The 17,048-nt window shown below is 39.0% G+C and overlaps 1 protein-coding gene across 1 annotated transcript in view; it reads right to left on the reverse strand.

Annotated features, from left to right (window-relative positions):
* Nucleotides 1-6,574: 6,574 nt before the first annotated feature.
* The window catches only part of si:dkey-34e4.1 (carboxyl-terminal PDZ ligand of neuronal nitric oxide synthase protein), a 53,397-nt gene continuing 42,923 nt past the window's right edge, over nucleotides 6,575-17,048 (reverse strand). The window contains exon 11 of the mRNA XM_046839803.1: nucleotides 6,575-8,768. Coding sequence (XP_046695759.1) covers nucleotides 8,300-8,768 — 469 coding nt within the window. The 3' untranslated portion in view covers nucleotides 6,575-8,299. The remainder of the gene's footprint in view (nucleotides 8,769-17,048) is intronic.

Raw genomic sequence — 17,048 nt, forward strand, 5'->3', positions numbered from 1 at the left:
TCTGAGCATAGGTTATAGTAAAACATGGATCTAGGATGCAAATTTGATCAACGCAACATAAAGCAGGGGTCGTGCATCATGACTGACGTGGATTTATGGAATCAAGGCAGATGCCGTTATCCAGAGGGACTTGGAAGTGCTTCAAAGTTTCTATCAATAAATACATCCTGAAAATGATTCATTCGATCACATTCTAAGAATACCATAAGTCTACAGACTCTTTTAGGTAAGTTATACAGTTAGAAAAACAATGCTTTCTGAAAAAAGTAGTGCTTCAGACATCATTTGAAAACTGTAAGAAATCTAGAGAAGGTTCTTTCCACCACCTAGTCACCAGAACAGGGAAGCAAATTGATGCATGCCGTCCTTGTAGCCTGAGAGATTGTGGGACCAGACATGCAGTACCAAATGATGAGGAAACATGGTGCAGTGGAGTGTGTTATGAGTGCTTTGAGGTAGAATGACACTAGTCTGTTTTTAGCATTGTAGACAAATAACCGTGATTCAAATCTGATGCAGGAATCAACAGGGAGCAAATGGAGGAGACATTGTAATGGGTTGGTGTGGGAGAATTTTGGAAGGGTTTAAACAAGTTATGCAACAATTGCAGAAGTTGAATCGTGCTGAGAGGAAGACATGGCAATAGTGCAGTCTTCAAATCAAAAGCAACTGTACAAGCCGCTGAGTTATCTGTATAGAAAGAAATGGGTGAGTCCTTTTGTTGTAAAAAAGAAATCGACATAAAAATGTCAAATTAATAGTGTGAAAGAAAAAAGAACTGCGACGGGTGGAAATAATCACTCGGTGTTATAAGGTTTATTTTTGTATAACTGTTAATTATCTCCTGCTCCAATCTCCCTGATTACTGTCTAGTTCAAATATTTTGAGCAACGTTGTTCCTCAACAACTGGCTTCTTTACATACTAATAGAAATGTGAATCTTTTCATCCTAGGTTTGAGAACAAAAAAGCCTGTGAATTTTTAGTTGTACTATTTGAACCACTTACAGTATGGACTATAACCTGATATTTTCAGAGCCCTTTTGAATATTGGACTGTAATTGATGTGTGAAACTGACTGTGAAAAACCATTACATCATTAGTTCCAAGTACTGATCAAGCAAGTAATGAGCCTCACTGAGATAGGACTTTATGCTACAGAGTCAGGCTTGTGATATTTCTACTAACTGTATGATTACTCATTACTTTTCTTACTTCAGAGAACATTTTTAGGACATACACTATAGGACTTTCTTAAAGATTACTCAGAGATGACCACCAGACCACCACACTTGGCACATTTGGATGGGCAACATGAACTTGGTAGAATCTGGAGAAAGTATATATTGATGTCTAAGTAGAAGATGCACAGACCTCCTAGAGGAGCACACCTCTACACAAGTTATAGATGGTTGGACAGAGTGGCATATCACAGTAGGTGCTGACTACCCAATACATGTCAATGTGGTCACCAAACAATTGTTCATATTTAGATAAGAAAAACTTCTAGGTCTTTGTTCCATGGCCAATAAACAATGGCTGGTAATTATCTAAACTTATTAATGTTACCTTCATTAAGAGGTCACACATTGGACCTTAAGCGAGCTTTAATAATTAAAGACACCTCACCTTTCTTTAGCAAATATACTGTAAAGGCTTGCTAATATCTTACATAAAAAGTCAGGAATCAGGCAATCAATTGAAAACCATTCACAGACAGTGTCCACCAATGGGCATACAAGGCTTATCCACTAATCACTATTGTGACGTCAGTGTTTCTTTCTAGTTTGCAATCCTTATATGTCAAATTATATGGCACAAAAGCCAGGCCAACAGACACGTCAAATATTGTCACCCATTTAACTAGAGAGGAAGCTGTAAAGGTTTGTTTGTATGACCGAGGTTCTGACATGACTGTCAACTAGTGGATGAATTATGTACAGCATGGGTAGAATCTGTGGTGGAGAAGGAAAAGGCTTACAACAATTTGTCATACCCAGGTTGTCCTGTCCCTGTGAGCTGTACAGCTCTGCCAGGGAAAACCACAAAAGGAAATGTGTTAACTCAACTGTCAAAGAGTTCTTTGCATGGAAGGAAAAGCAACTCCAAATTCAGAGCTTTAGATGAGCAGAAATACAAGTAATTTTGCAAGCTCGCCAACGAACAGCACATGGCACACAGAGAGGAAACCATTCAACGATGCCAGCATCATGTTAGCCACGTTCCAGATATCTAGATAGATGGGTATTGTGGTGGAAAAAGCCAATATGGCAGTGTGAAAGGGGAAGAGCATAAATGAAAAAAGGCCTATATAAAGACATTTTGTGATTAGTGATAAGTTTTTAATTTATTACCCATTCAAATAAATGCAAACAATCTATAAACCTATCTATAAACCTGACTATAAATCTGTAGACAGCTGTTGCTTTTAGATGTTCAATGTAATGGTGTCTCTCAGTGGAGTTTAAATACAACCTTTAAATGCTTAGCAATTGCAAGGTTCTAATTTTTCACCTCTGTAGGTAATCTAGATGTGCTAGAACTACTCCTGATTGAGACACATGCAGAAGAGAAACATCTGAGTTCAGGAAAGCATGTCGTTTTCAGAACTATAAATAGCACAGCATGTCACTGCAGAGAAAATAAAAGAAATGCTAGCAAACCTAGGAGGTTCCCGTTCCCCTGTGGTCTGATTAGATAACACAGGGGGTGGCATCAAATAGCTTCCCCCACACACACACACACACACACACACACACACACACACACACACACACACATTTTTTATTTCATTCCTATGCCTGGGGAAATAGGAAATGTTTTAAAAGATTCCAACTCGTGTCAAAGCTGACAAGATAATTAATGCTTTACCAAGGAAAGCAAAGAGACAGACAGATAATTATAGATACGATTTTAAAAAAAAGGGTGTGGAAAAGGCTCTTTAGTGAGAAATATTTAAAGCAAGATTAAAAGTCTTGTCGTTTAGAACTCCGGGTTCATGAACACAGCTAAAAGGAAGGGGCACTTGAGGTTGAAGACAGACCATTAAACTGGATAAATGTACCTTTAGTAAATATCTGGAATTTATTTCCCAGACTAGTTTATTTATCAGACTTCTATGACTGAACATAAATTAATGGTCCCTAATATAATTGTCTCTAGGCCAAACATTTTGTACCTGTACACCTGATGTAGTGACTGGCATAGTAATGGAAATGCTCCTCCACATCAGTGAGTGGCAGTGAAGGTAACGGAATAATAACCATGTTAATGTATAACAATAGTATGAATGATGTGTGTGACAGGTAGCAATGTCAGCAATGGAGAAATATTAGGAATGGAAAAGTGTAAACTATGAACTGGCCCCTGGACAAAATTCTGACCCAGATCAGGGTCCTAGTATGAGTGGGGGTATAAAGAAAGCAAAAATAGTGAGTTTGAGACAATACGGAGAACTTTTGTTTGGAATTACGTTTATAATCAGTAGATCAGATGAGATTACCGTATTTTCCGAACTATAAGCCGCTACTTTTTTCCCACGCTTTGAACCCCGCGGCTTAAACAACGAAACGGCAAATATATGGATTTTTCCTGGGTTTTTCCCGGTTTCACAAACTTCAAGACAAAACACTGAGCCCTATAACATTAGACCAATGAAATTGCGGAACGGGTTCAGGTGAACCAATGAAACTCTTTATATTAAATCAGATGCGCTCCCACTGAATCGGGCCGCACCACATCATAAATATGGATGATGTTCCTCTGACGTTTGATCTGCCGCTCACTCGGACTGTCTACAGGAATTGCGAATCATTCGTCACGCTGAAAACAACCAGGCATGAAAAAACACACTTCACCTGTGTTCTGAGCTGCACGGCATCGGGAGAAAAGCTTCACCGATGGTGATTTTTAAACGCACGACGATGCCAAAAGATAAACTCTCGAAAGAAATTGTTGTGAAAGGAAGGAGGAAGACAGTGAACAATGATTTTCTTGGTAGGCTAATGTTTAGATACAAGCCGTGTAAGAGTCACTGTCTTTCGTTAAATCCTGTGTAAAGTTCATTAGTTTCAATGTAGACAGGCTTATAGACAGGTGCGGCTTATTTATGTTCAAAATAAAAACCTTTGTCAAATTCAGTGGGTGCGGCTTATATTTGGGTGCGCTTAATAGTCCGGAAATTACGGTAAATGGTCATAATATACACTGTGTTAGACTTCACTGTGCCATTTTGTACCATTTTTGGTTGGAAGTGTGCCTCAAAAAAAGGTTCAAAAACACAGCTCTAAGCTCAAGAAGAGATCTATATATTTTTCTAGCAGATAATTTCCCTAGATGTTCAATCAGGCAGTCAGGTGACTCTGGACAACATTATACTTGTTAATATAAAATCAAAGCAGCAAGATTGTTGAAATATTTTCTGTGGGCGCTCTATAAACACCAGGTCCTCATTTCTGCTTGGCTCAATCAAGCTCAGTTTCCAAAGGCTCAAAGCGTCTGCTTAATCCTTTACAGTTGCCTGTCTTGTTAACCTCCCTGAGAAAAGCTTTTAAAGAGCTCTGCATGTCCATTTTCTCCCTCCTTGCTCTTTTCCTCCCTCACCATCACAAGGTAATGTGTATTGATAGACCTCTCCTATATGTCAATAAGAAGAGGATCAGAGGTGGAGGATGAGTCACAGAAATGGAGTGAGGCACAGAGCGAGCGAGCGCTAACGTGATTCTCGAAATCGATTCTATAACAGAGGATCTCGCTCTCATTCTCTCATTCTTTCCCTCTGTGCGATCGTCTCTTGTTCCCTGTGACCTGCAGAGTGTTCTGAGGGAATCCCTGTTCTCCTTTTCTCACAGGTCAAGCGAAGAGCGAAGATTCCCACATAGCTCTATTTAAATTTCAAAATTTACTTGCCTACCAGATTAATTTTCTCAGGTGGACCCAAAATATGTTTTATCTTGCTTCTTTTTCTCGTCAGGATACAAAGCAGTTTTCCTGTCCATTGACTGACACTTGCATTTAAAGTCGCTTACAACCTAGAGATTTTAGAAAGGCAGGAAATTAAAGGAGATGGGCCTTGTGAGGATGGGTTCCCCCTTTGAGTCTGGTTCCGCTCAAGGTTTCTTCCTCATAACATCTAAGAGTTAAGCTGCTTTGAGACAATGTCTGTTGTGAAAAGCGCTATAGAAATAAACTGGACTTGACTTGTCAGTAAATCAATCAGTGGTCGCTTGTTGGGGTTGAACCTGCTCTCTGGCAGTCCAGATGGCCAGAAAATAGGTCCAATGATCTCTACCATCTCGGATTGCATTGTAGAACTATCGTACTGTACTGAAGTACAACTTCATATTCAGTTGGCAAATTATTTCTATTCAAAGTGTCATTATCTAACAACTCAATGAGGCACCATTTGAGCTGATCCCTCTGTTTCATTTCTCCAAAAAAGCTTTTTAAATCAGAAAAGAAATGCAGCAGCTTGAATTTGGTTAGTTGTTAGCATTAAACGAAGCTCCTCACTCCCTAAAAAGTCCAACGTGGCCTCTATCAGGGTTATATTTTAGGCAATTCTTTGTCAATCTCTTCAATCCAATCCTTTGGACCATGTCCTTGAGATAAATTTCAATCGTAACATTGGCTTCACAGTACGTATATCTGGGTGGTCCAAAAGACCACTCAATTGTGGGTAAACAGCAAACTGTGATTTCTCCATAAAACTGGATTATGAAGAAGAAACTAAAAGTATAGTTAAGAACATTGATGCAAAAAGTGTTTTTATATATATATTTCAGATATCTTTAATGAAACTTCGGAATAACGTTCTGGAGAATATTGGAGACTGTAATTAATATTTCTGTTTAAAATATTGATTTTAATTTAATAATTAATATAACTAATATTGGAACTCTATAGGTGTTTTCTAAACTCATCATAACTTTACATTGTTGTATTAATCTTCCTTTCAAAAATACGTAATGTCCAATACGTAAAATAAAAAAATGCTTAACGAGAATATTATCATTATCACCCAAAATGACGCTCCATTACTCTCTTTTCTTTGTACATTTTGGAGACGCACCTGAAGATCCCCTGTGGAAGAGCGAGTTCCTCTTCTTGAAAACTGAAACCAATAAAAGCACCATAGAGGAACCCTTTAAGAATATACATACTCTGTACTTCTATACTGTATTGTCCTGAATAATTTATCACTGTTCTATACAACCATGCTTTCAAAAGGGTTACTGAATAATACAGATGTTGAAGGGGTCAACCTTTGCTGTACTATTAAAGCAAAAGTGATAGCCTCAGGCAAGGCAGTTTAACTGTAGCACTGAAAATGCTTTTAGGCAGAAAGAATTAGCTGTTATGCTCCTGAGTTCAGCTGAGTATGCAAGTCGGCGTCAGGGTTGCGAGAGATACAGCAGGAACAAGAGTCATCATTCAGAATGAGGAGGCTGACCAAGTCAATGGATGAAATCCATAACTGAAGCCTTAATGACTTCTGGTCACCATGGCATATTTATGATAATGATATAACTCCACCAATACTGAGAAGAGAAGAAAAAAAACGAATGCTGCGGTTGTTCAAGATATATTTTGTCTATTTATTCGTTTATTGCTGCGGCGTAGCTTCCAACAGTGACACTGCAAACGTGTTCCCTACCTTTATGTCTTTTTCACCTTTTTCTTCCTCAAAATAATTCATAACAGCATCCCTGCCATCTTCCCTTCTTCCTAATTCCTTCTATCTCATTCATTCTTATTGCTCTGTCTCCCATGGTTAATTCTGTCTCTTCACACTCTGGAACAGTGCTAGCATTGCTTGAGGTGCATATACTGCTAATAGTCTTCATGCACATTTCAGTTTTGGGTCTCAAACATCTGTGGGGCGAATTTAAACCTACCACAATGTCACCAATTCTAGAAGACCGAAAACGATTTTTTTGAGTTCAGCATGATGTTATCGGTATCAATAATATGACATGGAAATCCACAGAGCAAGGAAATTGATTTACCTTGGTTTCGCTTCCTCTGAGTCAATTCGCTGCTAAGGCAACACTTTATTTCCCCCTCCCCCGCGTTCCCGGACTGTGTATCAATGCCACTCATCATCAGAAAGAACGGCGCGGTAAGATTCTTGTCCTGCTTTCCAGCTGATGATGTCACCCTGGCGGGTTTATGAACATGGAGTTCATTTATGCTTTGCTTCATCTCAGTCTGGATCTTTTCCATTCCTTAAACAGAACTAAATGAAATGCAATGAACTCCCAGTGTAATTTCTGGAGTGTAATTAAGATCCTTCTTCTGTTTTTTTGCATGTGCCTAAACATATATTTGATGAGCATTTGCATTTGACTTCCATACATGATCTAGATTATTCTCCAAAATTCAACAAAACATTTGCACCTTTTTTCCCCCATGCATTTCATTTATATTTCATTTTTACTTCTAATCTGTATTTAGGGTGTATAAAGTAACCCATGTAGCCCATGTTCTACGTTAACAGTTCATTATTTTTCTATTTTTACATAGCAATCCAGTGTATATTATTTTCCAGCACATTTGCATGTACGCAATGAAGACAATTGGGCCAAATTCAGAGTTCATCAGTTAAATCCAAATAAGTCAAAAAAAGGTTTATATGAGAAAATTTCCTCATATTTAAACATTAGTTACACACGTGCTTACATCCAGTTTCTGGGCCTTCGATTTATATTGTGCAAATCACTTGAATGTAGAAATAGCATTGTTAATAATGATATAATGAATAATATTGCATTGTTGCTTTCGTTTGTTTTAGGTCAATTTTACCCAGCATGTATAACGTGTGCATTGTGAGCTTCATTTAACTCTGAATACGACCCAGCGAGCGTCTTGTCTTACAGCAAAAAAATCCATCAGCATCAAGGTCCAAAAGGAAGAGAATTCCATTAAACATTCATTCATCTTCTGTACCACTTTATTCCCAAGTTCGTGATAAATCCGTAGCCTATTCCAGGAAAAGTGAGTGCCATGCATAATGAGATGACAGTCTATTACAGAGCACCATGTACACTCGTTTAGCCAAGCCACCTCAGGAGGAAACCGGAGAACCCTGGAAAAACCTCCATGGAAATGGGAAGAGTATGAGAAACTCGACTTCAGCAGGAGCAAACTGGGGACTATGGAGTCATGTTTTCACTACAATAACAATTGAAATGGAATACAATGCATAATAGCACTGAAGTTCTCACAGAACTTCTCATCTCACACAGCTTATATAGAAGTCTTGAAGCCTGGGGCTAATTTCATTGTGGTTGCCCTGACTACTAACTAAGTGAGCTACTGAGTGAACTTGATGTAGGAAAGATCCCATCGTCCAGAAGCTCGTCTTCGCTGAGGCTGATGTGAAGGCAGGTTTTGTTGAGGGGTGATGAAAACGGAATCGTGTGCTCGTAGTTGATGGGAGTGGCCGAACGAGGCGGGGTTCCAGCCAGTGGGTGGTCCTCTGGCAAACTGCTGCACGTGCTGGACGTAGAGAGGAGGGCGGAGTTGCGATCTTCGAACAGATCATCTCCGGACGGCTTGTTGTCAGAGCGCATGCCAGAATCTTCGCTCGCCGAAAACGAGGCGCTAAAGTCGTTACCGAGGTCAGCTGAAGAAACGGAACACGGTGTGACGTCTGGGAAGGTCGAGCTGAAGGCCAGACTCGACGCCGTTTCAGATCCTGTTCTGTTCGGTCGCTTTCGGTTGACGGGAGGAGGGGGCGGGTCCAGTTTTGGGATTATTTCTTGAACCCTGTGTGGGAAAAATAGACATAAATGAAAAATTACTTTAAGGACTTAAAAAATCTGACTGGCAATAAAGTATTATTATTATTATTATTATTATTATTATTATTATTATTATTATAAATCTGGCTATATGTGGCATCAAGGTAAAGCTCTTTAGCAAACATTTTTTTTAACTATCAGCTTCTTTGTGTGTGTGTGTGTGTGTGTGTGTGTGTGTGTGTGTGTGTGTGTGTGTGCACACTTATCTCTCACCCACAGTTCCGTTCAATGTAATGACAGAAGAGAGTTAGGAGGAGAATGGGAGAGAAAAGAGGGAAAAACAAAGAGGGGCAAAGGTTGTCTGTAGTTACCCAGAAAAACACACACACACACACACACACACACACACACACACACACACACACACACACACACACACACACACACCAGCCTTTTTTCAGACTTTAAAATACAATTCATGTAGATACACAAAGCAAAGCAGTAACACAAACATACCCTGAAGTAACCATAGAGATAGTGACAGGCATTTATTTGATTTTGGTTCATCTACTGGTGGAAATCCATAACACTCTCTCTCTCTCTCTCTCTCCGCTATTAGCATAAGCCTTGAGTCAGCAATCCAAGCGAGTGTCATAAACAGCAATCCCCCACTCCTTTTGAAAGGATCTTTCTATTTTGTTCTCTCTCTCTACGTTCCGTTCATTATCTATTCTGGATACATAAATAAAATTCAATAAATACTTTAAGCCATTCTCTCCAATTAGCTATTAAAAACACCTATAACATTCCTTGCCGAAGCCAAAATGCCATGTGCAGAGGTGCATTATGTACATCCCAGTCCAATCTAACTGCTTCTGAATGGAGAGGCAGACAGACAGAGATAGAGAGAAAGATAAAAGAATCAGACACTCTGAGAGAGATGAGAAGAAAAAAGCCAAGGCAATAGAGATTGCCTTCATCGAGAATGGTCAGAAATATGACTGCTGGTGTGTGTGTGTGTGTGTGTGTGTGTCTGGTCCAGTATCACAGGGTTTCACATTCTTTCACTGCCTAGCAATACTTCACAGCAGGAGGGAGTGAGTGCATGCATGCTCACAACACGTGCATTAATCCCACACACTTTAGCTTTGATAAGGAGTGTAACATATCTCCCAGGCAGACACACACACACACACACACACAGACACACAGACACACCAATAAAAAAAGTAAACACTCCTTAATAAACTAAGACAGTAGAAAAGAAAAAAGGAGAGTCAATTTCTGTGGATGTGGAAGACGGAAAGTAAGATTCTTTAAATATTCTGCGATAAGAAATATGAAGGAGGGAAAGAATGGAGAAGGGAATACAGGAGGGAGAGAAATTTCCACAAAAAGTTATCGAAGAAGCACACGGGGAGAAACACCAAATGAAAAGAGATGTAAATGAAGATAAATGTGCTGTATGTGTTTTAGAAGTGTAACACATTCGCACAATCTTAGTTCAAATAGGTCATATTGTCTGCGTTAACCTTCGAAAATATGAAGTGGGCGTGGCCTAAACCAACAGCGTTATATGCATCCAACATTTTTACTTATATTTTTTTTAGGAAACCGCACTTAACAACACTATCAAAATCTTGTTTAACGCTAGGACACAAATGTACCTTATAGTCAAAATGTTCATTTCATTACATTACAATACAATTACAATGTGCTGTGAAAAGTATGATGAAAAAAGTACTTTAAATTGGTTAAAATTGTTATTTCTAAAGACAGAAGCAGACTCTGTGAAGCAGCGACTCTGCTGGGTTGTGATAGCTGAGCACTGATTGTTGCAAAGATATGAAAAGGTACTTCTGGGTTACTTGAGAGAAGAAAAAGCAGTTACAAAAATACCTGGATATGGCATTTCCCTTATTCAAAGGTTTTGGGTTGAAAGGCTCTGCCCCACTGATATCATTTTGGTCTTGGTCACGAGATTCTCTGAGTCCGATCAAGGGTGTAGAGTTGCCCCACCTTGCTAATGCTCTTATTGGCAAAAAAATCCAATAGCAACATTCAATAATTCCTGAGAGACTGAAGGCTATATCCTTCAACAATGTTATTGTATAAATTGCAGAAGGTTATTAAGTCTGTCTAAATGGTTCAAAGCAAACATCAACCCGGCCGGGAATGTGAGACACATTCGAGAGAGCAGAAAGTCAAAAGCTGTACTGAGAACGAACAGAACGAGATGGCACCAGTATCAGCAGAAAGGTAATTTGTGACTCTTAGAAGAGCAGTCTTGGTGCTCCAAAGAGAATGGAACCCTGATTGAATAGGCTCAGAGACTGCTAGTGTTCAATTTTGGAGTTGGGAGCCAAGCACACTTTCTAACAGTTTGGATTGAAATGAAAGTGTGGACATTGGTCCAAAATTAAAATAGCCATTACGGTTAGGACAAGTATTTTTGAGGACTGGCATGACGCTTGTGATTTAAATATTACAAGAAAAATTACTAAGGGCATCTGCTATACATGGCTTCAAATCTTTGTTTATTGTGGAGATAAAAATAAACTATAAAGAAGAAATGGGCATTGAAGGACATCCCTATACTTGTTGAAGTGGTGGGAAGTGGTAGCCCAGTGGTAAAGATTTTGGACTTCTGATCGGAAGGTTTTGAGTTCAAAATCCCAGCACCATGAGCGAGTCTTCTACCCCCAACTGCTCAGTTGTATAAGTGAGATATTTGCACATCACACTGGATAAGTGTATCTGCCAAATGCCATAAATGTCAATTTCCTGATAGGCAAAACTGACTTCAGTTCAAGTGACAACCAAGTTAGTCTTAAGAGGATCATGGCTATGAAGTGTGTTAATGATACTGTGATGATTTTAATGTCCATAAGTGGTTACGAAAAGGTATGGGAGTTCTGTTAGAAGGGGTATTTACATGAAATCTGAGAATAAACTCAATATACAAATAATAGAGCTATCACCTTGGCATCTAGCATTAGATATGCTATATACACTGAACAGGAATAACATTATGACCACTTGCCTAATATTATGTTGGTCCCCCTTTTGTTGCCAAATGAGTCCTGAACCCATCGAGCATCAACAGCATAAATTCAGTATTTTGAGCTATAGGAGCTCGTCTGTTGGCTCGGACCACACGGACCAGCTTTCGCTCCCCACGTGTATCAGTAACCCTTAGTCGCCCATGACCCTGTCGCCGGTTCACCACTGTTCCTTCCTGGGACCACTTTTGATAGATACCACTGCAGACCGGGAAAAGACCGCAAGAGCTGCAGTTTTGGAGATTTTCCGACCCGGTCGTCTAGCTGTCACAATTTGGCCCTCGTCAAACTTGCTCAAATCTTTATGCTTGCTCATTCTTCCTGCTTCTCCTCACATCAACTTTGAGGACAAAATATTCACTTGCTCTCTTATATATCTCTAATTGAAGAGATTCACTGAAGGACATGGTCTCGTAAAGTAGTACAGAAATGAACATGTGTAAAAATCAAAGCATTTAAAAAGCTGGCCAAGTTTATTGTCAATACAGCAAGTTAATGTGCATTTCAAATGACCAAGTAAAATTGGTAGGGCTGGTTATACTGAACAGTCTTGGAGTTCGATAAATCAACACTAACGCCCAATGGGCTGGTGGTTTTTATGGGCATGTATTCCATAAACATTGGTTTGTGAAAAGCATGCTCAGGTTGTGTAGTAAATAGGAGCAAGCCCAATCCCTTACCTACTGACTCAGTTTGGCAACATGGCTATATCTTGGCAGGGTCATGGGGTCACTCTCAAGTTTTTTTTTTTGCTATCACTCGTAATTAAATTAGCATTGAGCTTTGTTAGTAATGGAACAGTCAGTAAAACGTGTGAATGTGGCACTGTGTATTGAGACAGGGTTTCTGTGCTTGTAATGAATGCCAACTTGTCTTAGAGAACAGCATTGTGCAGTTCCTGGAGTCTCACCATGAGGACGACGGATATTTGACCAGATGGTAGGGGATGGTAGGGGACATTGCGAATATGGTGGCAATATGGTTGTATTTTGAAGCAATTAAGGTTGTGTTTAGGCCAGGCTACTGGAACAAATGACTGATTTGCAAAATTGTATTCATATTTGGTTATATCCCGTGTGTATTAGAGAGAGAGCACAAGAACAGGTAACAAAGCTGCAGGCAAACACTCATTTCCTATGTACTTGTTTGAATCTGAGTTGTGATTCAGGCAATAATGACAAGCCACACAGGGTGCTTTTCATTTCATTAAACGCACTTTGGGGTTTCTCTATTTATCTTCAGTTCTCGTGTTCCTCTGAGGAAGCAAAACTAGAGTAAGTGACAAATGTTATCAAATCAAATGTTTAAAGATTCACAGCAGTTTACATTAAATTAAATCAGGAACTGCTGGTTCGTTTTGTAAAGATATTTCATTCAACTACTGGTTATTATAACAGACTAGCTTGTTTGTGTAAGTTAGCTAGTTTTGGAACCCTGAAAAGCTGGTATCTTTTGGACAATGCTAGCTGACTGATTTGTTGGGTGGGTCAAAATACCTTTCGATATAGACAATAAATAATTATATTTTGATATAACATACATTTGGTGTTATCCAAGCGTATATAATAAATGTTACATTGTAAAATCCTATAATTTTATTCTAATACAAAGAAAGCAATCTTAAGCAGTAGTGCTGCATTATATCTATATTCCAGGAAAATCACTACACATGCATATTAAAATTTAAATAGGATTAATGTTAACCTTTGCTGTTGGATTATTCATTTATTTATTCATGTATTTATTTCAACCAGTACAAAAGCATCTTCTTGCTAATACTCAGCTAGAATTTACTTCTTTAGTAACTACTTCCAATCACTATACATGTTCACTTAATCTGTTCACAGTACTATCCAGGTTAGAACATCTTTATTCAGTGATTTATATTTAGAAAGGTTATGCATAATTAAAAAGTGTGCTAATTTAACCATGGCACAAATGGCATACATTTATTCCGAGCCCTTTTCAGATAAAGGCCATCTAGACAGGACAATATATCAGTTTCAATTTCTCAAACTTGCATCATAAGTGGGTTTATACTGTATATACTTTACTTGTCTTAAAAAACACAGAACAACTTCAGGCTATATTTAAACACACGAATGTATACCATCTCTTTTACAGGAGAGGACAATCCATTAGCTCGCCCAGATGGTAAGTTATAGCTCTACCGAAAAAACCTAGACTAATTGATGTAATGTGTTAGTTAGCTAGTAAAATGTATTAATAGTTGGAAAGTACATTCACACACAAATCGACTAAAAGCAATCTGAGATTATTTTAGTGACTGAATGTGGGTGTGTCCAGAGACATGGGAAAGATGCGGACTTTATGCAAATATGGAGTGAACTGCTACACCCAATACCAATGGGAGTGAAGACAGTAGCGCGCACTAGAAAACTAGAAAACGTCTCCCGACTTGTCGTCAAAAGTGAAATGCTAGTTGTGCCACCCTTTGATAAAAGTTACTGTAGCAACCAGTCATAGGTGCCTTTACCTATAATTCTTTGTATAGTGACTGGTGAACGTAACATTAGAAAAAAATAAGATACATTAAACTGTGATGGACAGATGTGCTTCTGTAGTCTTCACAAGAACTTAATACTACTACTTGCTTTGGTCAGTCCTCAACCACCATCCAACTCCACCCAATAATACAACCAGGAAGAGTAAAGGTTAAAACATGCTTTCTTTAACCATGAACCATCGCATTTTGCCCTCTTCTGCATACATTAGCTTACATACATATTAACTGAAATCTTTTCTACTGCAAAAGACAACAGAAAGTGGAACTGTGAATAAGAAAATAAAAACTGGAGCCATAAAACCTGCTTGTAATGGATGTTTTGTATTGTACAACTCTGTGTGTGTGTGTGTGTGTGTGTGTGTGTGTGTGTGTGTGTGTGTGAGAGACATTTCAAACTGTGGATTATTTTGTGAACACAAAGTAGAAGCATTAAGTGCTATTGTTATTGTCATGCTAATTTCCTTTATGGTATTCAGTGAGTATCCTACACACACACACACACACACACACACACACACACACACACACACACACACACACACACACACACACTGCCCTCTGTAAGTGCTTGTAATTAGCGTGACCACTATTAGAGATCAATAGACAGGCCAATCCAGGCAGCTTCACAGCTCTCAATCTTTTTCTCTCGTTCTCTTTCACACATACACACTATTCATGAACAGAAACGCAAACACACACATACACAGCATGAGACTGGAGTGGGACTGAAGACAGACCCCCACCCACTTAAGATTTTTTGTTTCCCTTTGAAAAAAATCAATGAGTACAGAAAGAAAGCCCAAAAACAGATCTGCACCGATTGAAAAGAAACACAGTGTGAGACACATCCGTGTGGGAGCAGAGGGCTTGAACTGAGTCACACACACACACATGCACACACACATAAACACACTCATGGTCTAAAAAAAATGTCAACGCAATTCAGCCAGCCAGACAAAACACGAGAGAGCACTGACCCTGAAAACATAAACACACACAGGGAGCAGTAGTGGCATTAGCCTGCAGTGTGTGGAAGTGAAGCCCGAACATGTGCGCATGCAAGCAAACACACACACACACACACACACACACAGACAAGCACATGCTGAAAAGCGTGGTCTTGCAAAACCATAGCTTATCACAATGTAATTCAGGAGGGACAGAATCAGAAAAGAGAAAGAAGAAATGACTGAAAATGAAGGATGCAATGACAAATATTTACAGTTTGTGTGTGTGTGTGTTGAGAAAGTATTGGAAATGCAGGGAATGTGAAACAAGGGGATAGAGGATTGGAAAAGAAGAGAAAGTACTCAAAAAAAGTGACATGCAGTAAACAAGACATAATTACGTGTGTGTGTGTGTGTGTGTGTGTGTGTGTGTGAGTGCAACATGGTAGACGTTTCATGCTGTTCAGTGACTCACTGTTAGGTTAGCAAGTGGTCACTCTGTGTGTGTGTGTGTGTGTGTGTGTGTGTGTGTGTGTGTTTTATAATTTAACTAATTGAAAAAAATCTTAATACAAAAACATTGTGTATATGAAATAATTGACGGTCCTCAGCATGCTAAAGGGACCAATCCGGTAAGTATGTGTTTACAAAGTCCTGAACAGCTACATATAAGCTCTTTGAGTGTTTATAATTCTCGGTCTGTTTATATAGGACATCTGCTTGCTGCATACTTTAATAAAAGTTCTTGTTATCATCAAGTTTTTCCCCATGCTGGGTTTATAACAATGCTCCATGACCGTTGTCCTGTTTTGCGGTCGGCTTTGTTACGCATTGCTCTGAAACATCAGCTGAACACTGGACTTTCTATACTTTTTTATAAAAAAGATAAACGCAAAAATAGTTCGACAAATCCGCAGCAACTGCGTGATGCTATCATGTCAATATGGACCAAAATCTCTGAGGAATGTTTCCAGTACCTTGTTGAATCTATGCCACGAAGGATTAAGGCAGTTCTGAAGGCAAAAGGGGGTCCAACCCGGTACTAGTACCTAATAAAGTGGCCGGTGAATGTAAATTCATAACTGACTTTTGCCATCATAAAAAAAATAGTATGGTGGGAGGGGGATAAACAAACAAATAAATAATTAAACAAATACATATATAAATAATCACATGCCAAGATTCATATAACAGTGTGTGTTGTTTTCCATAAAGTGAAAAATTCAAGCGCAATTGGCACTGTAGGTTCCTGTTTAGACACACACACACACACACACACACACACACACACACACACACACACACACACACACACACACACACACACAGAGTAATGACTCTTTAGAACTTAACAGAAGGTCAAAAATTTTCCATTACCGGTTACATGAAATTCTCTTTCTCTCTCACACACAGACACACAAATACACAGAAACACACAAACAAAAACAAACACATTTTTATATGATGCTCAAACAGTGTGGGAGGACAGTCCTCTTATACACTTTCATTATTTTTGTTTGTCTTCCTACAATGTAATATCCATTGATGCTTTCTGCATGTCTCAGGACTGAGTGATGGGGCAAAGCGAATGGAGATGGAGAGATTTGAGAAGTGTCACAAAAATAGAGAAAGATTGATCAATGAAAAATGTGGCAGTGTATTGTCAATACTGTGAATGACCCAGGTCTGAGACGTTTCATTTGCCATTCTTTTATCTATGGCCAAAAGTATTTAGCTTGGCCGACTACACACACACACACACACACACA

Source organism: Silurus meridionalis, chromosome 25 (genome assembly GCF_014805685.1).
Source record: "Silurus meridionalis isolate SWU-2019-XX chromosome 25, ASM1480568v1, whole genome shotgun sequence".
NCBI lineage: Eukaryota > Metazoa > Chordata > Actinopteri > Siluriformes > Siluridae > Silurus > Silurus meridionalis.